The sequence below is a fragment of the Canis lupus genome, chromosome 35 (assembly GCF_048164855.1).
Source record: "Canis lupus baileyi chromosome 35, mCanLup2.hap1, whole genome shotgun sequence".
In the NCBI taxonomy this organism is placed as follows: domain Eukaryota; kingdom Metazoa; phylum Chordata; class Mammalia; order Carnivora; family Canidae; genus Canis; species Canis lupus.
Window position 1 is genome coordinate 1,552,033 of NC_132872.1, and position 19,569 is coordinate 1,571,601.

At 37.5% G+C, this 19,569-nt stretch overlaps 1 protein-coding gene across 3 annotated transcripts in view; it reads right to left on the reverse strand.

Annotated features, from left to right (window-relative positions):
- Nucleotides 1-19,569, reverse strand: part of PAK2 (p21 (RAC1) activated kinase 2) — an 89,454-nt gene that overhangs the window by 20,731 nt on the left and 49,154 nt on the right. For all 3 annotated transcript variants that reach the window (XR_012024371.1, XM_072811975.1, XM_072811976.1), the window contains 4 exons: nucleotides 4,463-4,563; nucleotides 3,965-4,112; nucleotides 1,957-1,988; nucleotides 271-378 (listed from right to left, as the gene is read on the reverse strand). Coding sequence is in view for 2 of the 3 variants with exons in the window: in XM_072811975.1 (XP_072668076.1) it covers nucleotides 271-378; nucleotides 1,957-1,988; nucleotides 3,965-4,112; nucleotides 4,463-4,563 (389 nt within the window). In the remaining variant the exon portion in view is untranslated. The remainder of the gene's footprint in view (nucleotides 1-270; nucleotides 379-1,956; nucleotides 1,989-3,964; nucleotides 4,113-4,462; nucleotides 4,564-19,569) is intronic.

The following is a 19,569-nucleotide window of genomic DNA, read 5'->3' on the forward strand; positions in this document are numbered from 1 at the left end:
GAGAAGGTGTAATATAGAAAGAAAAAACAATGAGGTAACCATTTTAACTTTTAAGGAAGTCATTTAACTTTAATTTTCAAAAAAACTAGTTTTTTGATGAATGATTTTTAGGTAAAGATCTTCTCGTCAAATTTCCCCACACTGAAGGATTTTGAAAATTAACTACTGGAAGTTAAATACAGATTGCTGTTTTTAAAAAACTCACGTGCCCAGATACCCACAGCCCAATTACTAAGATACCCACAGCCCAATTACTAATCAGTCACGCACTGATTTTGTATGATCCGGTCGTGGGGCAATAACAGGAGGAGCAGCCTCTTCATCATCATCATCTTCCTCTGCTACTACTGCTGCTGTTTCTGAACCCTTGGCACTCAGCTACATTCATCACATGAACAAAGTAAGGAAGACAAGTCAAATATAATGATACATTAAAATAGGATTCTCTCTTTAACATACTTGAAAAAATGTATTTCTTTAGTAGCTCATTTTAAAACAATAAAATCTCTTTGGTTCTAATCTAATCTTTTAAAAATAAAGGTAATTCTATAACTTATAGAAAAGTTTATAAAATAAATGTTTACAGTAAATATCAATTTTTTAAAAGATTTTATTTATTCATGAGAGACACACAAAGAGAGAGAGGGGCAGAGACACAGGCAGAGGGAGAAGCAGGCTCCATGCAGGGAGCCCAATATGGGACTCGACCCGGGGTCTCCAGGATCACACCCTGGGCTACAGGCGGCGCTAAACTGCTGTGCCACTGGGGCTGTACAAATATCAAATTTTCTTAAGAGAAAATTTATAACTTTTTTTTTAAAGATTTTATTTATTTATTAGAGACACACAGTGAGAGAGAGAGAGAGGCAGAGACACAGGGAGAGGGAGAAGCAGCCTCCATGCAGGGAGCCTGGGTCTCCAGGATCATGCCCTGGGCTGTAGAAGGCGCTAAACCGCTGAGCTAGCAGGGCTGCCCAATTTATAACTTTTTTAAAAATTTTTTTAAAAATTTTTATTTATTTATTTATTTTAATTTATTTATGATAGTCACACAGAGAGAGAGAGAGAGAGAGAGGCAGAGACATAGGCAGAGGGAGAAGCAGGCTCCATGCACCGGGAGCCTAACGTGGGATCGATCCCGGGTCTCCAGGATCGCGCCCTGGGCCAAACGCAGGCGCCAAACCGCTGCGCCACCCAGGGATCCCCAATTTATAACTTTTATATGAGAATTTTATGCTCCTTAAACAAGCCCTAAAAGGAAGCAATTATTTTATTTGTTAAGACTAAAAACTCAGGATGCCTGGGTGGCTCAGCAGTTGAGTGTCTGCCTTTCTCTCTCTGCCTGTGTCTCTGCCTCTCTCTGTGTCTCTCATGAATGAATGAATGAATGAATGAATGAATAACTAACTAACTAACTAACTAACTAAATAAATAAATAAATAAAATCTTTAAAAAAATTAAATTAAAATAAAAGAAGATGTTAACTTTTACACAGAGCTTATTATATACCAGATGTGTGCTAGGTGGGTACTTTACATATTACCACATTTTGTCTTCATATAACTCAAGGAGATTGTTTCTTCCTAATTGAGGAAATTCTGTTTACTTAACATGGCTTCTCTTATCCGCTTAATCAGGTGGCTAGCTTATAAGCATGACTTATAAGATGACTATAATTAATTTTAGAAAGCAAAATAAAAACTGAGATCTGAGGATGCCTAGGTGGCTCAGCGGTTGAGCATCTGCCTTCAGCTCAGGGCGTGACCCCGGGGTTCCGGGATGAGTCCCACATCAGGCTCCACGCATGGAGCCTGCTTCTCCCTCTGCCTATGTTTCTGCCTCTCTATGTGTCTCTCATGAATAAATAGATAAAATCTTTAAAAAAAGCAAAAGTGAGATTCGTTTTGGGTAACTTAAGTTAGAACAAGAGCTATAAGAAGTAATATATTAACTTACTGCGGGTGTTCCAGAAGGGAAGCCATCTTTCTCTGAATATGAAACAGAAAATAATGCTAAGTCAACAACTCAAAAAATAAAAACAACTTCTATATATTAAGGGGAAGAAAATACAATGCAGAGCAAGTAAATGTTCTTTGCTTTCATTTTAGGATGAAGCAAATCTTGAGAAAAATGATAATATCAGTATTCAAATAAGAATTTATTCAAGATTGTGCTACCAAATCTCAAATCTTAATGGAACTCTAGATTTACCAAAAATCATTGACTTGTATACTTCAAATGAATGAATTTTATAGCATGTGAACTATATTTCAAGGCAACTATTCAGACAATGGTAATTGTGCAAAGGAAAATTCTTAACATAAATTTTGATCAGTAAAAAAGCATATTCCTAAAGGCAAAACATAGTTCATAAAGACTAAATATCAAAATATTCATTCTGGAGTTTAGAAGAGCAAGTTTTGTTTTTTTTTTTTACTTTTCAAAAGGCCCAGAGACTTTTACATTTTTATACATATATAATATATGTTAAATAATATTAATATAACTATAACTTATGGCTATATTAATATTATTTAACATGTATATTAAAACAACATAAAACATTACTTATATAATATAAATATATAGGTATTTACACAAATAATATATAGTTTTATTAAAGGTACATATTTAATATAACTAACATATATATTAAGTATGCAATATTTAAATAGGGTGAAAAGAATATACCATTTTCTGGGTCAAACATTGACTTAAAAAAATACTAATTTACACAGACTTACTAACAAACACAAAGGCTTTAGGGATGAGTCTGATCTTTTGCTAAGGATGTAAAGGTCAAGATCTAAGTTAAAAAGTCAAGATCATTTGGCCAAGTGGTCTTTATTTCTTCCTTGAGCAAAGACCTTATTTCTGTGAAAATGCAATCAAATTACGTACAATTTTTTTTTATTTTTATTTATTTATGATAGTCACACAGAGAGAGAGAGAGAGAGGCAGAGACACAGGCAGAGGGAGAAGCAGGCTCCATGCACCGGGAGCCCGACGTGGGATTTGATCCTGGGCCTCCAGGATCGCGCCCTGGGCCAAAGGCAGGCGCTAAACCGCTGCGCCACCCAGGGATCCCAGATTATGTACAATTAATTAAAACTACACGTATGATTTTAGGGGTCAAAGAAACATATTAAAAGATACCCTGGGGGGATGCCTGGGTGGCTCAGCAGTTGAGTGTCTGCCTTTGGCTCAGGCCGTAGTCCCAGGATCCCAGGATCAAGTCCCACATCGGGCTCCCTGCACGCAGCCTGCTTCTCCCTCTGCCTGTGTCTCTGCCTCTTTCTCTTTCTGTGTCTCTCATGAATAAATACATAAAATCTTTAAAGGATCTGTGTGAGGGAGCCTGAGCATCAAAAGAGATTCAAGAGTACAGCAGTCAACTATCATGTACGGACTTTATTCTGATCCTGATTTGAACACATAAATTATTTTTAAAAAACTACTATACTTCAATTCTTATCTAATGATACCCTAATTCAAAGGTATAAAATCTTTTAGTTCTAATGCTTATTTTATGTTTATATATTTGATAAGTTTCAAGTTTTGAGTGGACTTAAGCATTTTTTTACTTTTAAAGTCTGTGTATTTAATATAGCAAACAATCCTCCTGTCCTACTAAAAATAAATGTATTTCTAATTTGAACATGCCTAAAAATCATGATGTGCCTTTCTCTTCCATTGTTGGGAGTCATTCCAAAGCAGTGACACACACACACACACACAAACCAAACAGAAGGCGAAAACACCCACTTTTGGCAAAACTAAGAGATTAATATACTCCCCAGACTCTGAATTCTACCCCAATCAGTTTACAAAAGGCAGATCTACAAAGGGGCAAGAATAAAGACAAAGACCATAGCTTAGCTTTTTATTTTTCCAGAGACATTCTTTTTATGACAATACTGCAATTCCATTTGAATCAGCCTTTTACCATTGTATGACGTCTTACCAGTAGGAGTAAAGCTCAGGTATTTCTGCTTCACTGTGTTGGAGTCATAGAACTTTAAGACATCCAGCACAGCCTGAGGATTCTTCTTTTGCTCTAGTTTGGTGATATTGGAGGTCTGTAATAATCGAGCCCACTGTTCTGGCATGCCCTAACAAAAAGACAGTCAGAAATTAGTTGTTTTGAGTCGCTCCAATAAAATCAACTTCCAGAGGTAAATGACAAAATACATAAAAATACAAGCCAATCAATTATAGGCTTGACTACATTGTAAAAGGTCTTCTTTTTCTAATGGTCTATTTTGCTAAATCTGTTTTGCATTATTTTAACTAATGGGCTCATCTCCCTAAGACAAAGATATAGCAAACCACAACCCCTTTGTAAGAGAAAAGCACTAAGAATTCACAGTTAACATGTAGACAGAAAAGTTAACTTGAAACAATATTGCAAGGGAAGTTTTGAGTGCTAATACATAAAGGAGTCCCAACTGGGTAAACTTACAGTAAATTCTCCCGTAACCGCATCAAAGCCAACATGGATGGTATGCTCAAAATCAGATGGAGGAGAAATTTCTGGCCGTTCCTTTTCTTTCTTCTTACTTCCTAAAGGGCATGAAAAAAAAGAATCATTCTATTTAAACAAGATTAATAATAAAGTTACTCATAATCATGTTTCTCCAAAATTAATTAGGAAAAAATTATTCTAGAAGAGATTTCCCCGTAAAAGACACTGGCTTATAGGAAACCGATAAAAGTAAAGTAACCTATTCTGTCTTCAAGCAGGGGTGGGGACAACCACAACTGTGTCCTGATTAAAGAGGTACCTGGACTGACCCTGCACCAGGACTGAATAAAAGAGCACAGGACAGAAGAGATAGCCCTTTAGAACACTGGTTCTCATAAACAGAGGCCTATACTTTCCATACTGAGCAATCTGGAAAACAAAGTCTATCAGATTCTATTTCCATTTGGCTATATTCATCCCAAAAGAACAACTTACATTACTATGACCATGTAGATAATATAGACTGTATAGACAAAGTTTACAATGAGCATGCCATCTTTCTTGAACAACTCTAGTCCTTCCTCTTTTTATTAAAAATAACTGCTACATCTTAAGCCTTGTTTTTCCATGGTTCTACCAATTATTTTTGCTACATTTCTGACACACATCAATAATATTCTCTGTAATTCAAAAACATTTGTTCCTCTCTGCCCCACTAGATGCTTCAAGTCCCCTGGCCATACCCTCCCACACCTCCGCCTTGCTCTCAGATCCTCCTTGCTCTCAGATCCTCCTGTTCTAATCTGCAGTAGTTTATGCCTAGGCTTCACAGTTGTTCTAGGACATTCCTTCTACCCTTGCTAGAATCTATTTTCTGGATATTTTGTTTTCTTCTTTCTGGTTTACCCCTTGATACTTCTTGACCATATATATACATATTTAGGTTGAAAATGTTTCCCCACCTCAGAACTTCTAACTTCCAGTGCTGCTATTCAGGTCAATGCCATTTTGAACTACTGCTGAAAATCAAAATCAATTGTCCATCTATGCCTGTGTCTATTTCTAGATGCATAACCTTGTTGCAATAATTTATCTTTATGCCAAATACGAGCCTGCCTTGACAGTTGTAGTTTAAAAATAAGCATTGAAACCACATAATATAAGCCTTATAATTTTTTCCTTTTTCAAAGCTGTTTGACTACCCTAGGTCCTTTGCTGAGATTTTGATTGGAATTATATTGAATCTATAGATCAATTTAGGGAGAACTGATTTTTTAACAATAGTGAGCTTTCAGGACACCTGGGTGGCTCAGTGGTTTAGCACCTGCCTTTGGCCTAGGACGTGATCCTAGAGTCCCAAGATTGAGTCTCATATTGGGCTTCCTGTGTGGAGCCTGCTTCTCCCTCTGCCTGTCTTTGCCCCCTCCCCACTCCTCTCTGTCTCTCATGAATAAATAAATAATAAAAATCTTTTAAAAAATACTGAGCTTTCTAATCCATGAACACAGTGAATGTCTCCATTTATTCAGGTCTTTTAAAACTTCTATCAGCAATATTTTATAGTTACCACTCTACAGATCTGTCACTGCTTTTGTCAAATTTCTGCCTCGGTATTTCAAAATTTCTGTTGCAATTGGTTTTGCATTTGCTTCTTTATTTATTATACAACTTTAGGTATTGGTGGCTTTAATGTCAAAACAGGTAGGGAGTGTTCTAGTTTTTAGAATGCAAAGTACTAGCAATTATTGAACTTTGGAAAGGTTTTCCGGTTAAATATGATATGTTTTACCAGTTAAAAATATTCTATGTAAAAGCACTTGGTCTGGGGGGGGGTCACTTTTTTTTTTTTTTAAATAAACTCTACCTAAAAGGAGGCTCAAACTCATGACCCCAAAGAGTAATATGCTCTACTGACTGAGCCAGCCAGGTCCCCTGCAAATGGTACCACTTTTTAAATTTGGTTTTCAACTTTTTCTTTTTTAAGATTTTATTTATTTATTTGACAGAGGGAGAGCACAAGCAGGAGTAGCAACAGACTGAAGGAGTGGGAGAAGCAGGCTCTCTGCTAGGCAGAGAGCCTGATATGGGGCTTGATCCCAGGACCCTGAGATCATGATCTGAGACAAAGGCAGACACTTAACTCACTAGGCCACTCATGTGCCCTGGTTCTCAACTGCCCATTGATGGTATAGAGAAACACAACTGATTCCTGATACCGATATACTGAAATCTTACTTTATCTTTTTTAGCTCCAGCAGCTTCTTTGTAGCTATCACAAGATTTCATATAAAAATTCAATCATATTTTTTTGTGAATAAAGGTTTACTTCTATCTCATTCTGAATTCCCTTCATATCTTTTTCTTGCCTTACTTCACTGGCTACAACCTCTAGCACACTACTGAATAAAAGCAGTGAGAAGAAAAATCTTTGCATTTTTTTGGATCTTAAAGGGAAAAGCCTTTTTTTTTTTTTTTTTTTTTACTATTAAATTTGATGCTAGTGGTAAGTTTTTCAAAGATGTTCTTTATCAGGTTAAAGGCTTTTCTTTGTATTTCACGTTTGCTGAATGTTTTTATCAGAAAGGAATACAGATTTTGTTAAATGCTTTTTCTACAACTAATGAGGTGAACATACATTTTATCTTTCTTATATTGTTAATATAATAAATTATACTGATTAACTTCCAAATGTTACACCAACCTTGCATTCCTGAAATGAAAACCACTTGGTCACTGTGTACTATTCCCCCTTTCATATACAGTGAGATTCTAATTGCTAAAATCTTTTTTTTTTTTAATTTCTATTTATTTATGATAGTCACACACAGAGAGAGAGAGAGAGAGAGGCAGAGACGCAGGCAGAGGGAGAAGCAGGCTCCATGCACCGGGAGCCCGACGTGGGACTCGATCCCGGGTCTCCAGGATCGCGCCCTGGGCCAAAGGCAGGCGCCAAACCGCTGCGCCACCCAGGGATCCCTAATTGCTAAAATCTTGCTAAGATTTTACATCTATATTGATGAGAAATATTGGTATCTAGCTTTCTTTTTTGTAATGTCTTTGGTTGTGGTATCAGGGTAACACTGATCTCATAAAGTAAATTGGGAAGTATTCCTTTCCATTCAATTTTCTGGAAGATTATGTAGAACCGTTGATAGTTCTTCCTTAAATGTTTGGTACAACTCACCAATGGAGCTGTATGGGTCTGTTTCTTTGTGGAAGGTTGTTAACTACAAACTAAATTTTCCTAGAGATGTAGTGTTTTTAGGTTATTTCTTCTTGAATGAATTTTGAAAACTTGTCTTTCAAGAAATTTTCCTACTTTATCTAATGTGTTGAATTTGTTACCTTATCATTTTTAATATCTGTAAAAATGCCACTTTTCTTTTCTTTTTTCTTTCTTTGATATAAAGAGAGCATAAGCAGGCAGAGTGGCAGGCAGAGGGAGAGGGAGAAGCAGGATCCCCGCTGAGCAGAGCAACTGATGTGGGGCTTGATCTCAGGACTTCAGGATCATGACCTGAGCTGGAGGCAGATGCTTAATCAACTGAGGCACCCAGGCGCCTTTCATTCTTTTTTTAAAGATTTTAGTTATTTATTTATTCATGAGAGAGAGAGAGAGAGAGAGAGAGAGAAGCAGAGACACAAGCAGAGGGAGAAGCAGGCTCCATGCAGGGAGCCCGACGCGGGACTCGATCCCAGGACTCCAGGATCACACCCTGGGCCAAAGGCAGGCGCTAAACCGCTGAGCCACCCATGGATTCCCCCCTCTTTCATTCTTAATACTGATAATTTGTGGCTTCTCCCCGCCCCCCCCCCATTTCACTTTGCCTAGGTTTATCCATTTTACTGATATTCTCAATAAATCAGCTTGTGGTTTCACTGATTTTTCTTTTTATTGTATTGATCTTCACTTTGAATTTTGTTCTTTTCTTCCATACATTCAATCTCATTTGCTCTTCCTTTCTAGATTATTAAGATGGCTTTGCTTAAGTCGTTGACTTAAAATCTTTTTCTCTTCTCATACTATAAATTTTCTTCTAAGTACTGCCTTAGCAGCATCATACAGATATTGATGCTGTGAATTTTCATTTTCATTCCATTTAATATACTTCCTAATATCTTTTTGATTTCTTCATTTATTTGGAAGTGTGTTTTTTCCCCTGAATATTTCCAGAGATTTTTCTGTTAATTTTTAATTTAATTACATTGTGGTCATACAATATACTTTGTGTGATTTGAATTCTTCTAAATTTATTAGACTTTTAAAAATCTCCCTAGAATGTGATCTCAGTTAAGTGTTCCATGTTCACTTAAAAAAGTATATTCTCAAGGTGGAATGTGCTATAATGTCAACTGGTCAGAGTTGATTGATAGTTTCAGCAATTTTCTGTCTACTGGCTCTACCAATTACTGAGAGAAGTATACTGGAATCTCCAACTATAATGGGATTTATCTATTTCTCCTTAAAACTGTATCTGTTTTTATTTCATGTATTTTAAAGCTCTAGTATTAAGTGTACAAATGTTTACTTCTATTATTTCCTCTTCATGAACTGACCTTATTACCATTATAAAATAACCTATTCCTTACCTTTATCCCTTAAATATTTAGAGTAATATTTTTTGCTCCAAAATCTATTTTATCTGATTTTAGCCAGTCCAGGTTTCTTTTCACTGTTAGTATGCTTAACAAAAATCCTGTTATTTGACCTATTTCTTGGTTTTATGTTTTTAAAGTGGATTTTTATAAATAGCATATGATTAGTAATCTAATAACCTCTGCTTTTTAATTGGGGTGCCTAGATCAGTTACATTTAATGTGATTATTGACATAGCTGGACTTACTTTTTCTTTTTCCTTCCTTCCTCCTCCCTCCCTCCCTCTCTCTCTCTTTCCTCTCTTTCAGTAGGCTCCACCCTCAGTGTAGAGCCCAATTCAGGGCTTGAACTCACAACCCTGAGATCAAGACCTGAGCTGAGATCAAGAGTCGGACACTCAACCAATTGAGCCACCCAGGAGCCCCTGATGTAGCTGGGTTTAAACTAGCCATTCCATTGTTTTCTAATGGTCTCTATTCTTTGTTTACATTTTCCTCTTTTTTTCCTTTGGATTAAAAATATTTTTTATAATTCCCCTTTTATCTCCTTTGTCGTTTAAGCAATAATTCTTTATATACCATAAAGTTCATCTGAGTTTTAATATACAGAGAGAGTTGTGTAACCATTACCACAACCTAACTGTGGACATTTTCATCATCCCTAAAAGCAACCTTGTACTCATTAGCAATCGCTCCTCATTGTTTCCTCTCCCCTCCCAAGCTCTGCGTAACCACTAATCTTCCTTCACCACACATTTGTCTATTCTGGCCATTTCATATAAATAGGGCCACACAACACGCAGTCTTTTGTAAATGGCTTAAAAAAAGATTTTATTTATTTATTCATGAGAGACACACAGAGAGGGGCAGAGACACAGGCAGAGGGAGAAGCAGGCTCCATGCAGGGAGCCCAATGTGGGACTGGATCCCGGGACTCCAGGGTCACACCCTGGGCCAAAGGCAGGCACTAAACTGCTGAGCCACCCAGGTATCCCTTTACTTATTTTTGAGGTTCATCTATGTGATAGAACATATCACAGGACTTCACTTCTTAAATAGGGACTTCATTTCTTAAAAACTGGATGTTTTTTAGAGATTTAGATTGGGAAAAACATTTTACCATTTTTAGTGATTTTCATTTCTTTCTTTTTTTTTTTTAATTTTTATTTATTTATGATAGTTACACACACACAGAGAGAGAGAGAGAGAGGCGCAGAGACACAGGCAGAGGGAGAAGCAGGCTCCACGCACCGGGAGCCCGACGCGGGACCCGATCCCGGGTCTCCAGGATCGCGCCCTGGGCCAAAGGCAGGCGCCAAACCGCTGCGCCACCCAGGGATCCCTGATTTTCATTTCTTTATGCAGATCTACATTTTCCTCTGACAACATTTTCCTTCTGCCTGAAATATTTGGTTTAATATTTCTTATAGGGCAGGTCTGCTGCTGAAAAATTCTTTCAGCCTTTATACATTTAAAAATCTTTGTTTCCCCTTCATTTTTGAGATATGTTCACAAGATACAGAATTCTAAGTTGATAAGAGTCTTCCTTTCAATACTTTAAAAAATTTTTTAAAAGATTTTATTTGTTTATTTGGGAGAGTGAGAGCACAAGCAGGGGGAGGAGCAGAGGGAGGGGGAGGAGCAGACTCCCTGCTGAGCAGGGAGCCCTCCAGCCCAGGGGCTTGAGAGGGGCTCTATCCCAGGACTCTGGGATCATGACCTGAGTGGAAAACAGATGCTTAACTGACCAAGCCATCCAGGTGCCCCTCTTTTAGTACTTTAAAGATATTCCTTCTTCTATGATGCACTGTTACTTCCATGAAGTCCACTGTCATATTTTGTTCCTTTTAGGTAATGTGTCTTTTCTTTCTGGCAGCTTATTTTTGGGCTTACAAAAATAAGCTTTTTTGTTTTTTAATCGATTTTTTAGAGCAGTTTTAGGTTCAAGAAAATTGAGCCAAAGGTCTGAAAGCTTTTAAAATTTTCTCTTTATCGGGATCCCTGGGTGGCGCAGCAGTTTGGCACCTGCCTTTGACCCAGGGCGCAATCCTGGAGACCCGGGATCGAATCTCACATCGGGCTCCCGGTGCATGGAGCTTGCTTCTCCCTCTGCCTATGTCTCTGCCTCTCTCTGTGTGACTATCATAAATAAATAAAAATTTAAAAAAATTTTTTTCTCTTTATCACCTGTTTTAAACAATTTGATTATGTGCTGTGGTTGTAGTTTTCATCACGTTTCTTGTGCTTGGAATTCACTGAACTTCTTGAATCTATGGCTTTACAGCTTTCATTAAATTTGTAAAGTTTTCAGCTTTTTAAAAAAAAAGTTTTTTTTTTAAACATTTCCCCTTCCCATTTTTTGGAAACTTCAATTACAGTTTTATTACGTCTGCATGCAATTTGTCCCATAGCCATTCATTTTTGTTTCTGTTTTTTTTCTTCTAAGTTTCATTTTACATGGTTTCTATGGTCTTCAAATTCACTTATCTTTTCTTCTAAAATGCCTAATTTACTGTTAATCTTGTCCATTGTATTTTCGAAATCTAGAATTTTGATTTGTTCTTTTTTCTATCTTCCAGCATTACTTCTAAATATGCTGAATCGTTCCTTTGGGTTCTTCATATGGAATACAATCATTTCACCATTTTAATGTCCTTGCCTACTAATTCTATCAACTGTATCACTTCTGGATTGATTCCAATTGACTGATTTTACTCATTATGGGTCTTTGCATGCCTGGAAAATACTGAATGGATGCCAGACACTGAAAACTGTTCCTTGGTAATTGCTAGATATTTTTGTATTCCTATAAACATTGGTGAGCTTTGTTCTGAGACACAGATAGGTGATTCTTAGCTGTTTACTCATAGAGGGGAGAAACAAATTTAGAAACAGTTGGCGCGTTAGGTATTAAAGTTTTGTTAGGCAATATTGGAGCAACATTTAATCTAGAGCTAATTCTGCCCCAATTCGGAGGAAAGGTCTCTATTCTATGATTCTTATTCTGAATGGTGGGAATAGGAAATATCCTGTGCCCTGTGTGAGCATTGCAGATAGTTTCCTCTCATCATTCCCAGTGGTTCCTTTTCCAGTCTGGGTAGTTATTCTCACATACATGTGCTACTGAACACTCAAGGGAGACCTCTACAGATTTTTCTCTCTGTGTGTATACAAACTAGCTGCCTTGACGTCACCCAAATTCCAGCTCTCTTTCTTAGCTCTAGGAGACGACCTAATTGTCCCTCCCTGTGCTGCAACCTGGCAACTCATTCCAAGCAGTAAGCTAGGTCAATTGTAGGACTCCCCTCAATTGTTTTCCATCTCTTGGGATGGATTTCCTTTATTTCTGATATACAACATCATGAAAACCATTGCTTTATTTTTCCCCAGTGTTTTAGTTCTTTCAATTGGAAGGGCAAAATCTAGTCCCTGTTACTCCATCTTTTTTCTTTCTAGTCCCTGTTACTCCATCTTTTTTCTTTTTTTTTTTTTTAAGATTCTATTTATTTATTCATGAGAGGAGAGAGAGAGAGAGAGAGAGAGGCAGGCAGAGACACAGGCAGAGGGAGAAGCAGGCTCCATGCAGGGAGTCTGACGTGTGACTTGATTCCGGGTCTCCAGGATCAGGCCCTGGGCTGAAGGCGGTGCTAAACTGCTGAGCCACCTGGGGTGCCCTCCTGTTACTCCATCTTGACTGGAAATATAATAGGTTTTGCTGTCATATCTGTGGTATTATGAAATTTCAGGATGATATGATTTGATGTGGTCTTTACTCTTTCATTGTGATGAAGATTCAGTGAATCCCTTCCATTTGGAAATCATATTCTTCAGATATGGGAAATTTGTTCTATCATTTCTTAGATTATTTTATTCGTTCATTAAGTTTTATCAGCATATCATATATTTCCTCTCATATTTTCCATCTTTGTAGTTTTGTTTAATAATCTGGGAGAATTTTCTTGATTGTCTTCCAATCTTCCACCTATTGATATCTTTTGTTTTGGTAATATTAAATGTTGACTTCCTAAGAATTATTTCTCATTGCTTCTGATCGTTCTGACAATACTTTCCTTGTTTCATGGATGCCAGTGATCTTCTCTTTGAAGATTACACAGTTTGTGTGTATAGATTGGTTTTCTTCACCCTACATTGTCTGTTCTAATTCCTTTTTTATCCTCTGTTGTTTTGTACTCTCTTCTATTACAGCAAGGGTTTTCTCAAATGTCTGGTAATTCTTTGCTATATATTCATACAGAGGAATATTTGTTTTTTAAAGATTTTATTTATTTATTTATTCATGACAGAGAGAGAGAGAGGCAGAGATGCAGGCAGAGGGAGAAGCAGGATCCATGCAAGGAGCCCGACGTGGGACTTGATCCCAGGTCTCCAGGATCACGCCCCGGGCCAAAGGCAGCACTAAGTCGCTGAGCCACCTGGGCATCCCCATACAGAGGAATATTAAAAAGTTAATTGAGAGATATATCAGCCTTTTCATTAAAGATGGGTGGGCGGTGGGGTACCTAAAGTATTTTTTTTCAGAGCATTCTGTTTATCCAGAGAAAAATCTTCCAATCTCTAGTCTGAGGGCTTTGAGTCAAGCTACAAGTATTCTGAAAGCAGGTTAGAGGAAACAAATTTAATGTTAACTTGCATTGAATCTGCCCTTCTTTTCTTTTTTCAGTTTCAGAATTCAGTGATTCATTAACCATCCACCACATATAATACTCAGTGCTCATTATATCAAGTGTCCTCCTTAATGTCCATCAACCAGTTATCCCATCCCCCACCTACCTCCCTTCAAATAACCCTCAGTTTGTTTCCTACAGTTAAGGAATCTGCCTTATTCTGGTGACTCCTCTGACAAGAATGAGGGGCTTCTTGGTTTAATTTCTCCTTGAATACAAATAAACATCAGTTTGTTCTTTTTTTCTACCTGAGGATGGGACTTAAAAACATTTTCATTGGCTACATGGGGTAAAGAAGGGGTCCTAAGGGGCTTCTGATTCCTCCTACACAGATTTTCAACTAATTCCTCCCCCTTTTCAGCCTGTGTATTATATATCTCCCCCACTCCACCACACACACACGTGATGTTGTATGTCTCTAAACCCTAAGCCTCTGAGATTTTTACAAGGAAAATTGTTCACTTCTCACAGACATTCCCATTTGCATATGCAAGTGGATAGGTCCTCATCTGTTCAGTCAGTTGCCACTTTTCCACCCTTCTATCTTTCAAGTATGTACTGAAATCTCTTGTATACTATGTCCCTTCTATTTTCTTTGCTCTTATGATATTAAAAGAAAATTTGTTATTTTACTTGGGTCTGAGGAGGGATAGGGATAGCAAATAGAGGCATGTGGTCAGTTTGCTATGCTGTCAATCTGCTTAAATTCTCCTAATATAAAAGCTAAAAGTCATGTTCTTTGATAGGTCTGCATATCTACAGTTGGAATGTTACTGTACACCGCACCACTCTCTGTTTACGAGATGCTACTGACCTAGCACTAGTGGGAAGCATACTATTTTTTTTGACTAGTGAGGATAAATTTGTGACTAATGTCCATCTCCTTTCTAGGTTTCTTCGATACATATTTATTTACAAGAGATCTGACTATGGTAAGTGGGCAGGGTGCATTAGGTGTGGCAAGGAGCAGAGGGAAATGCAACTGTTAAACCTAGTATAAATTTTGCCATCTCTACTGAAATGCACAATTCCATCTATCAAAAATAACTGCTCATTTTCAACTACACTGTGAGTGTTCTGATATCATGCTCTCTACTTCTCTTTTAGAAGATTCTTTAGAAGTCCCTAGACTCATAACTCAGTATCCTGCATAGAGGAAATATTTATTAACCAACTATAAACTAATAGTTTACTTTTTATATGGCTCTGAACTGATGACAGAAAAACAACTTCATGCATTATAAAAGTACTCATTTCCTCTTCTTTAAAAAAAAAAAAAAAAAAAAAAACCTGCTCAGTATTCCACTTCTGATATACATATGGTTGGCAAAGATACTATTTTATTAAATGACCTTGATTATAGATGACTGGTCCAAGGTAGGCATGAAATTCAAGCCAGGTCAGCCATTGTTCCAATTCCCAGGCAATTAGATTGGTTTAGGAGTGAATACCTAAACTAAGCCAGAATTAACGTCTTGAGAATCAGTCTTTCACTAGTGAATGGAGTTATAAGATATAAACCCCAAGAAGTGAAGTGTTGAGGGTTGTTTCCTAACATACAGAGAAAAAAAAGTCTGAAATTAAAAAAAAAAATAATAATAAAGGTAACACAGAAACAGACAAGATATACAGCAAGAGAATTCCTGGTTCCATCTGTGTCTAAGGCCCAGCCACATTTTCAACCTAGGAATGCTGAGTTTAGAAACGTATATTGGGGGATGCCTGGGTAGCTCAGCAGTTGAGCATCTATCTGCCTTTGGCTCAGGGTGTGATCCCAGTCTGAGGATTGAATCCCACATCAGGCTCCTGATGAGGAGCCTGTTTCTCCCTCTGCCTGTATGTCTCTGCCTCTCTCTGTGCCTCTCATGAATAAATAAATAAAATCTTAAAAAAAAAAAAAGATGTATTGAAGAAAGTTTCACATATATTAAGAGTACAGAATAAAAAGTAAAAGAAGTAAAAATGATTAAGCAGAACTTGATACACATTGATATACAACAGTTCACTATAAAGGAAATGACCCAGTATCTGAAAATCTATGTAATCCCATTTGTTTTTATGTAACACACACAGATACATACAAATATTCCTTGTATGTTAGTTGTCTTAGGAAAGGAAAGGGATATTAAAAAAAATACCTAAAACAAAAAGATGGTGAAACATGTCTCAAATCAAACAATGTGCGAGAAGGGAGAAAAAAAGATTCTTGGAACCACTTTCCAACTTCATCAGACAACAAAACAAGCAGGCAGGCAGCAACTTTCAGCTAAGAGGTGAGGCCCTTAAGTCATGTGCTTAAAAAGAATCGTTAGGTATGACACTGCCACATTCTTTAAGGCCACCATCTTTTTGGCTACATTTCAGCTAGAATCTAAGGCTAAAAAACCCCCATCTCTTTAAAAGGAAGACTCTTCTATTTCTACTCTAACAGAATCAGTGATTACTGATTACTCCCTTGTTATTTTGACCCAAAACAGCTTCAAATTAATGAAACTTTTTGTTTCATCACAAAGAAGGGTATTCTCTAAAAAGTAGGAAAAATAGGTATGGGCCACTCTTATTAATCTCAGAATTTGATATTTAGATCAGAAGGGATATTTTCAGTTCTGTCATCTTCATCACTAACCAGAAGTGAAGGTGCATAACATACTTGGTTAACAAGTACTATACCATTCAATGCTGACTAAATAGAGCTTTTAAAAAATAAGCCAAGACAGTGGCTCACTGCCATTTTTACTGACAAACCTACTGGACTTGTTAAGCCATTTCTCACCTGGACTACTGCAAAATCCTAACTAGTTTCCATTTTTAGTCTTAGGCCTCCAACAATACCTACTTTCTATATAGCTGCTAGTTTCTCTTATTTAAGACAGAAATGTGTCCAGGTCTTTCCCCAATTTAAAGTTCTGAAATGGTTCCCTAGGAAACAGGATAAAATCTGAGCCCTGTAGCATGGAATACAAGGCCCATTATGACCTACTCCCTTCCCTGCCTACCTATTTAGCTTCTTCTCCTGTCTGTGGTTTCCTCCACACCCTACACTATTATTCTTTCCCCTTCCCTGCTTTCAAGTCACACTGGACTGTACTCAGCTCCATAAATGTGCTATGATCCCTCCTGGAGCTGGGCCACCGAAACTCTTTTCTAGGCACAGAACACATATTTTTAACTATTAAAATCCTCCTAACTATTTTCATTTATTTATTCTTTAGTCTCCAGCTCTACTGTCACTTCTTTAGGAAGCCTTCCCAGATAGGACAGATGTCTTACACTATCCATATTACCACTTTACATAGTTCGTAATTTTATTGGTTAGTGTCCTGAGAGCAGGGACACCATCTGCTTTGTTTATCCCTATCTTTGATCACTCACAGGGTACAGATGATACATATATATCAAAATGTGAAAAGATTTGCTCAATCAACTTGTCATAAAAAGTATAATTTCTAATTTTCTTTTATTTTTTATTATTTTTTATTATTTTTTTAATTTCTAATTTTCTTAACTCTTCCAGTAACATTGATAAACCAATAATGAATAACTGAAGATGGTCTTTTTTTTTTTTTTTAATGAAAACATTCGCTGTCTGTTAGTAAGGACAGGAATAGGGATGTATATTTCAGTACAATAAAATGAGTATCTCTAGATCAGGTTTTATATTAGAGATGGCAAAAATCTTAGGGTAATTTTTATTTCTTAAAATAAAAATACAATTTTTTCCCTTCTAGACTCATTTTTGAAGATGATAGACTAACCACATACTGTATAGCCCTTTCCTTTTAGGACAAATCTATTTATCATAGAACAGAATCAGTGAGAAATGTCTAAAGATGAAAAGCAATTCAGTTAAGACTAAGGAGAGGAACAGCTGCTCAGGATGGAGGCAGGAGAATGCCAGTTCAGAAATGTTGAGGGTGGTTAAGCAGGTAGATCTCTGTGTTCATTTAAGCATGAATGTGCATACCCACACACAGGGGACCCCTCTCCTACTTCTCAAAGCTTCAGGTTACAGTTACCTCAGAGATGTCAGCTTGCAGGAAGGAACAGTAAGTGTGGGAGGCTGGGTTGGGAAGGGAGGGAAGAGCCCCAGGGAATGAGAGGAATTAAGGAGCACCCATTCCTCCAAACATTCCAGCTCTCTTTCTCTTTCTCTCCCTCCATCTAGGCTATACAAAGTGACTCTGCAGGTGTTCTCTCAACTACAAGGCTGTATATAATTCTAACCAAAATATCAACAGGTTTTTTTTTTTTTTTTTAAGATTTTTATTTATTTAGGCAGAGAGAGAGAGGTGGGGGGGAGAGGGAGAGACACAGGCAGAGGGAGAAGCAGGCTCCATGCAGGGAGCCCGACATGGGACTTGATCCTGGGTCTCCAGGATCACGCCCTGGGCTGCAGGCAGCGCTAAACCACTGAGCCACCGGGGCTGCCTCATCAACAGGTTTTTTAAAAAAAAAGTACATGAAAAAAAAAAAAAAGTACATGATAAATTCTCAAATGTATAGAGAAGAGCAAAGGGCCAAAGATCATAAAGAAAAACTTCACAGATTTTCTCTCTTAGGTATTAAGAATTACAGGCTATAGTAATTAAGGCAGTACAGTATTAGCTCAGGGACAAGTCAGCCAATGCAATAAAGTAGAGAACACATAAGTAGATCCTGGCTTATGAGGAAACCTGATAGATAATAGCTAGTATTGCAGGTCAGTGGGGAAATGATCAAAGTTTCAATGAAAGGTATGGGACACTGGTTTTTTGAAAAAAGTGAATATGGATCTCTCTTTACAGAAACATAAAAACCAAATCTAGATAGTTCAAAGATTTAAACTAAACTTTTAGTAAAACATATGAAAGTATCTTTGACCTCTAGTTTGGCAAAGATTTCTTTTCTTCTTTTTTTTTCCCCCTTAAGATTTATTTATTTATTAGAGAGAGGGGAAGAGAAATCTTTTTTTTTTTAATTTTTAAAATTTATTTATGATAGTCACAGAGAGAGAGAGAGAGAGAGAGAGAGGCAGAGACACAGGCAGAGGGAGAAGCAGGCTCCATGCACCGGGAGCCCGATGTGGGATTCGATCCCGGGTCTCCAGGATCGCGCCCTGGGCTAAAGGCAGGCGCCAAACTGCTGCGCCACCCAGGGATCCCGGGGAAGAGAAATCTTATGCAGACTCTGCACTGAGCGCAGAGTTGAGCCCAGGGCTGGATCTCAAAAGCTCGAGATCACCACCTGAGCAGAAACTAAGGGTCCAATGTTTAATCGACTGCACCACCTAGCTGCTGCCACTATAACAGAATTTTTTTTAAGACAGAAGAAAAAAGGAACTAAGTAAGAAAGGCAAAGTTGTTGTGTCTTTTAAAGAGCCTGTAGGGGTGCCTGGGTGGCTCAGTTGGTTAAGCCTTGGACTCCGGGTTTTGGCTGAGATCATGATCTCAGGATCATGGGGTTGAGCCCCACACGTGGCTCAGTGCTCCCTGCTCAGTGTGGAGTCTGCTTGGGGTTCTCTCCCTCTCAAATAAATAAATATTTTTTTATATAAATAAATATTTAAAAAATAAAGAGCCTGGAAAGTTTTAAGATCAGCTCTGAAAAATTATTAGATCTTGAATGTGATAAACACAAGAAAACAAAAGATTTCGGAAATTACAAAAACAAAATTTAATGGATGTTAAATACAGATCTCAAGGGCTGATAAACTTAAATGCCATCAGAGTTATCCTAAGTACCCTCACCCTCTCTTTGTGAGGGGGGACCTTGAGTTAGTAATAGCTGATGAGTGAGTTAAGAAGCTAAAACTGGAAGAGTCTCAAAATGATCAGAGATGGGTAT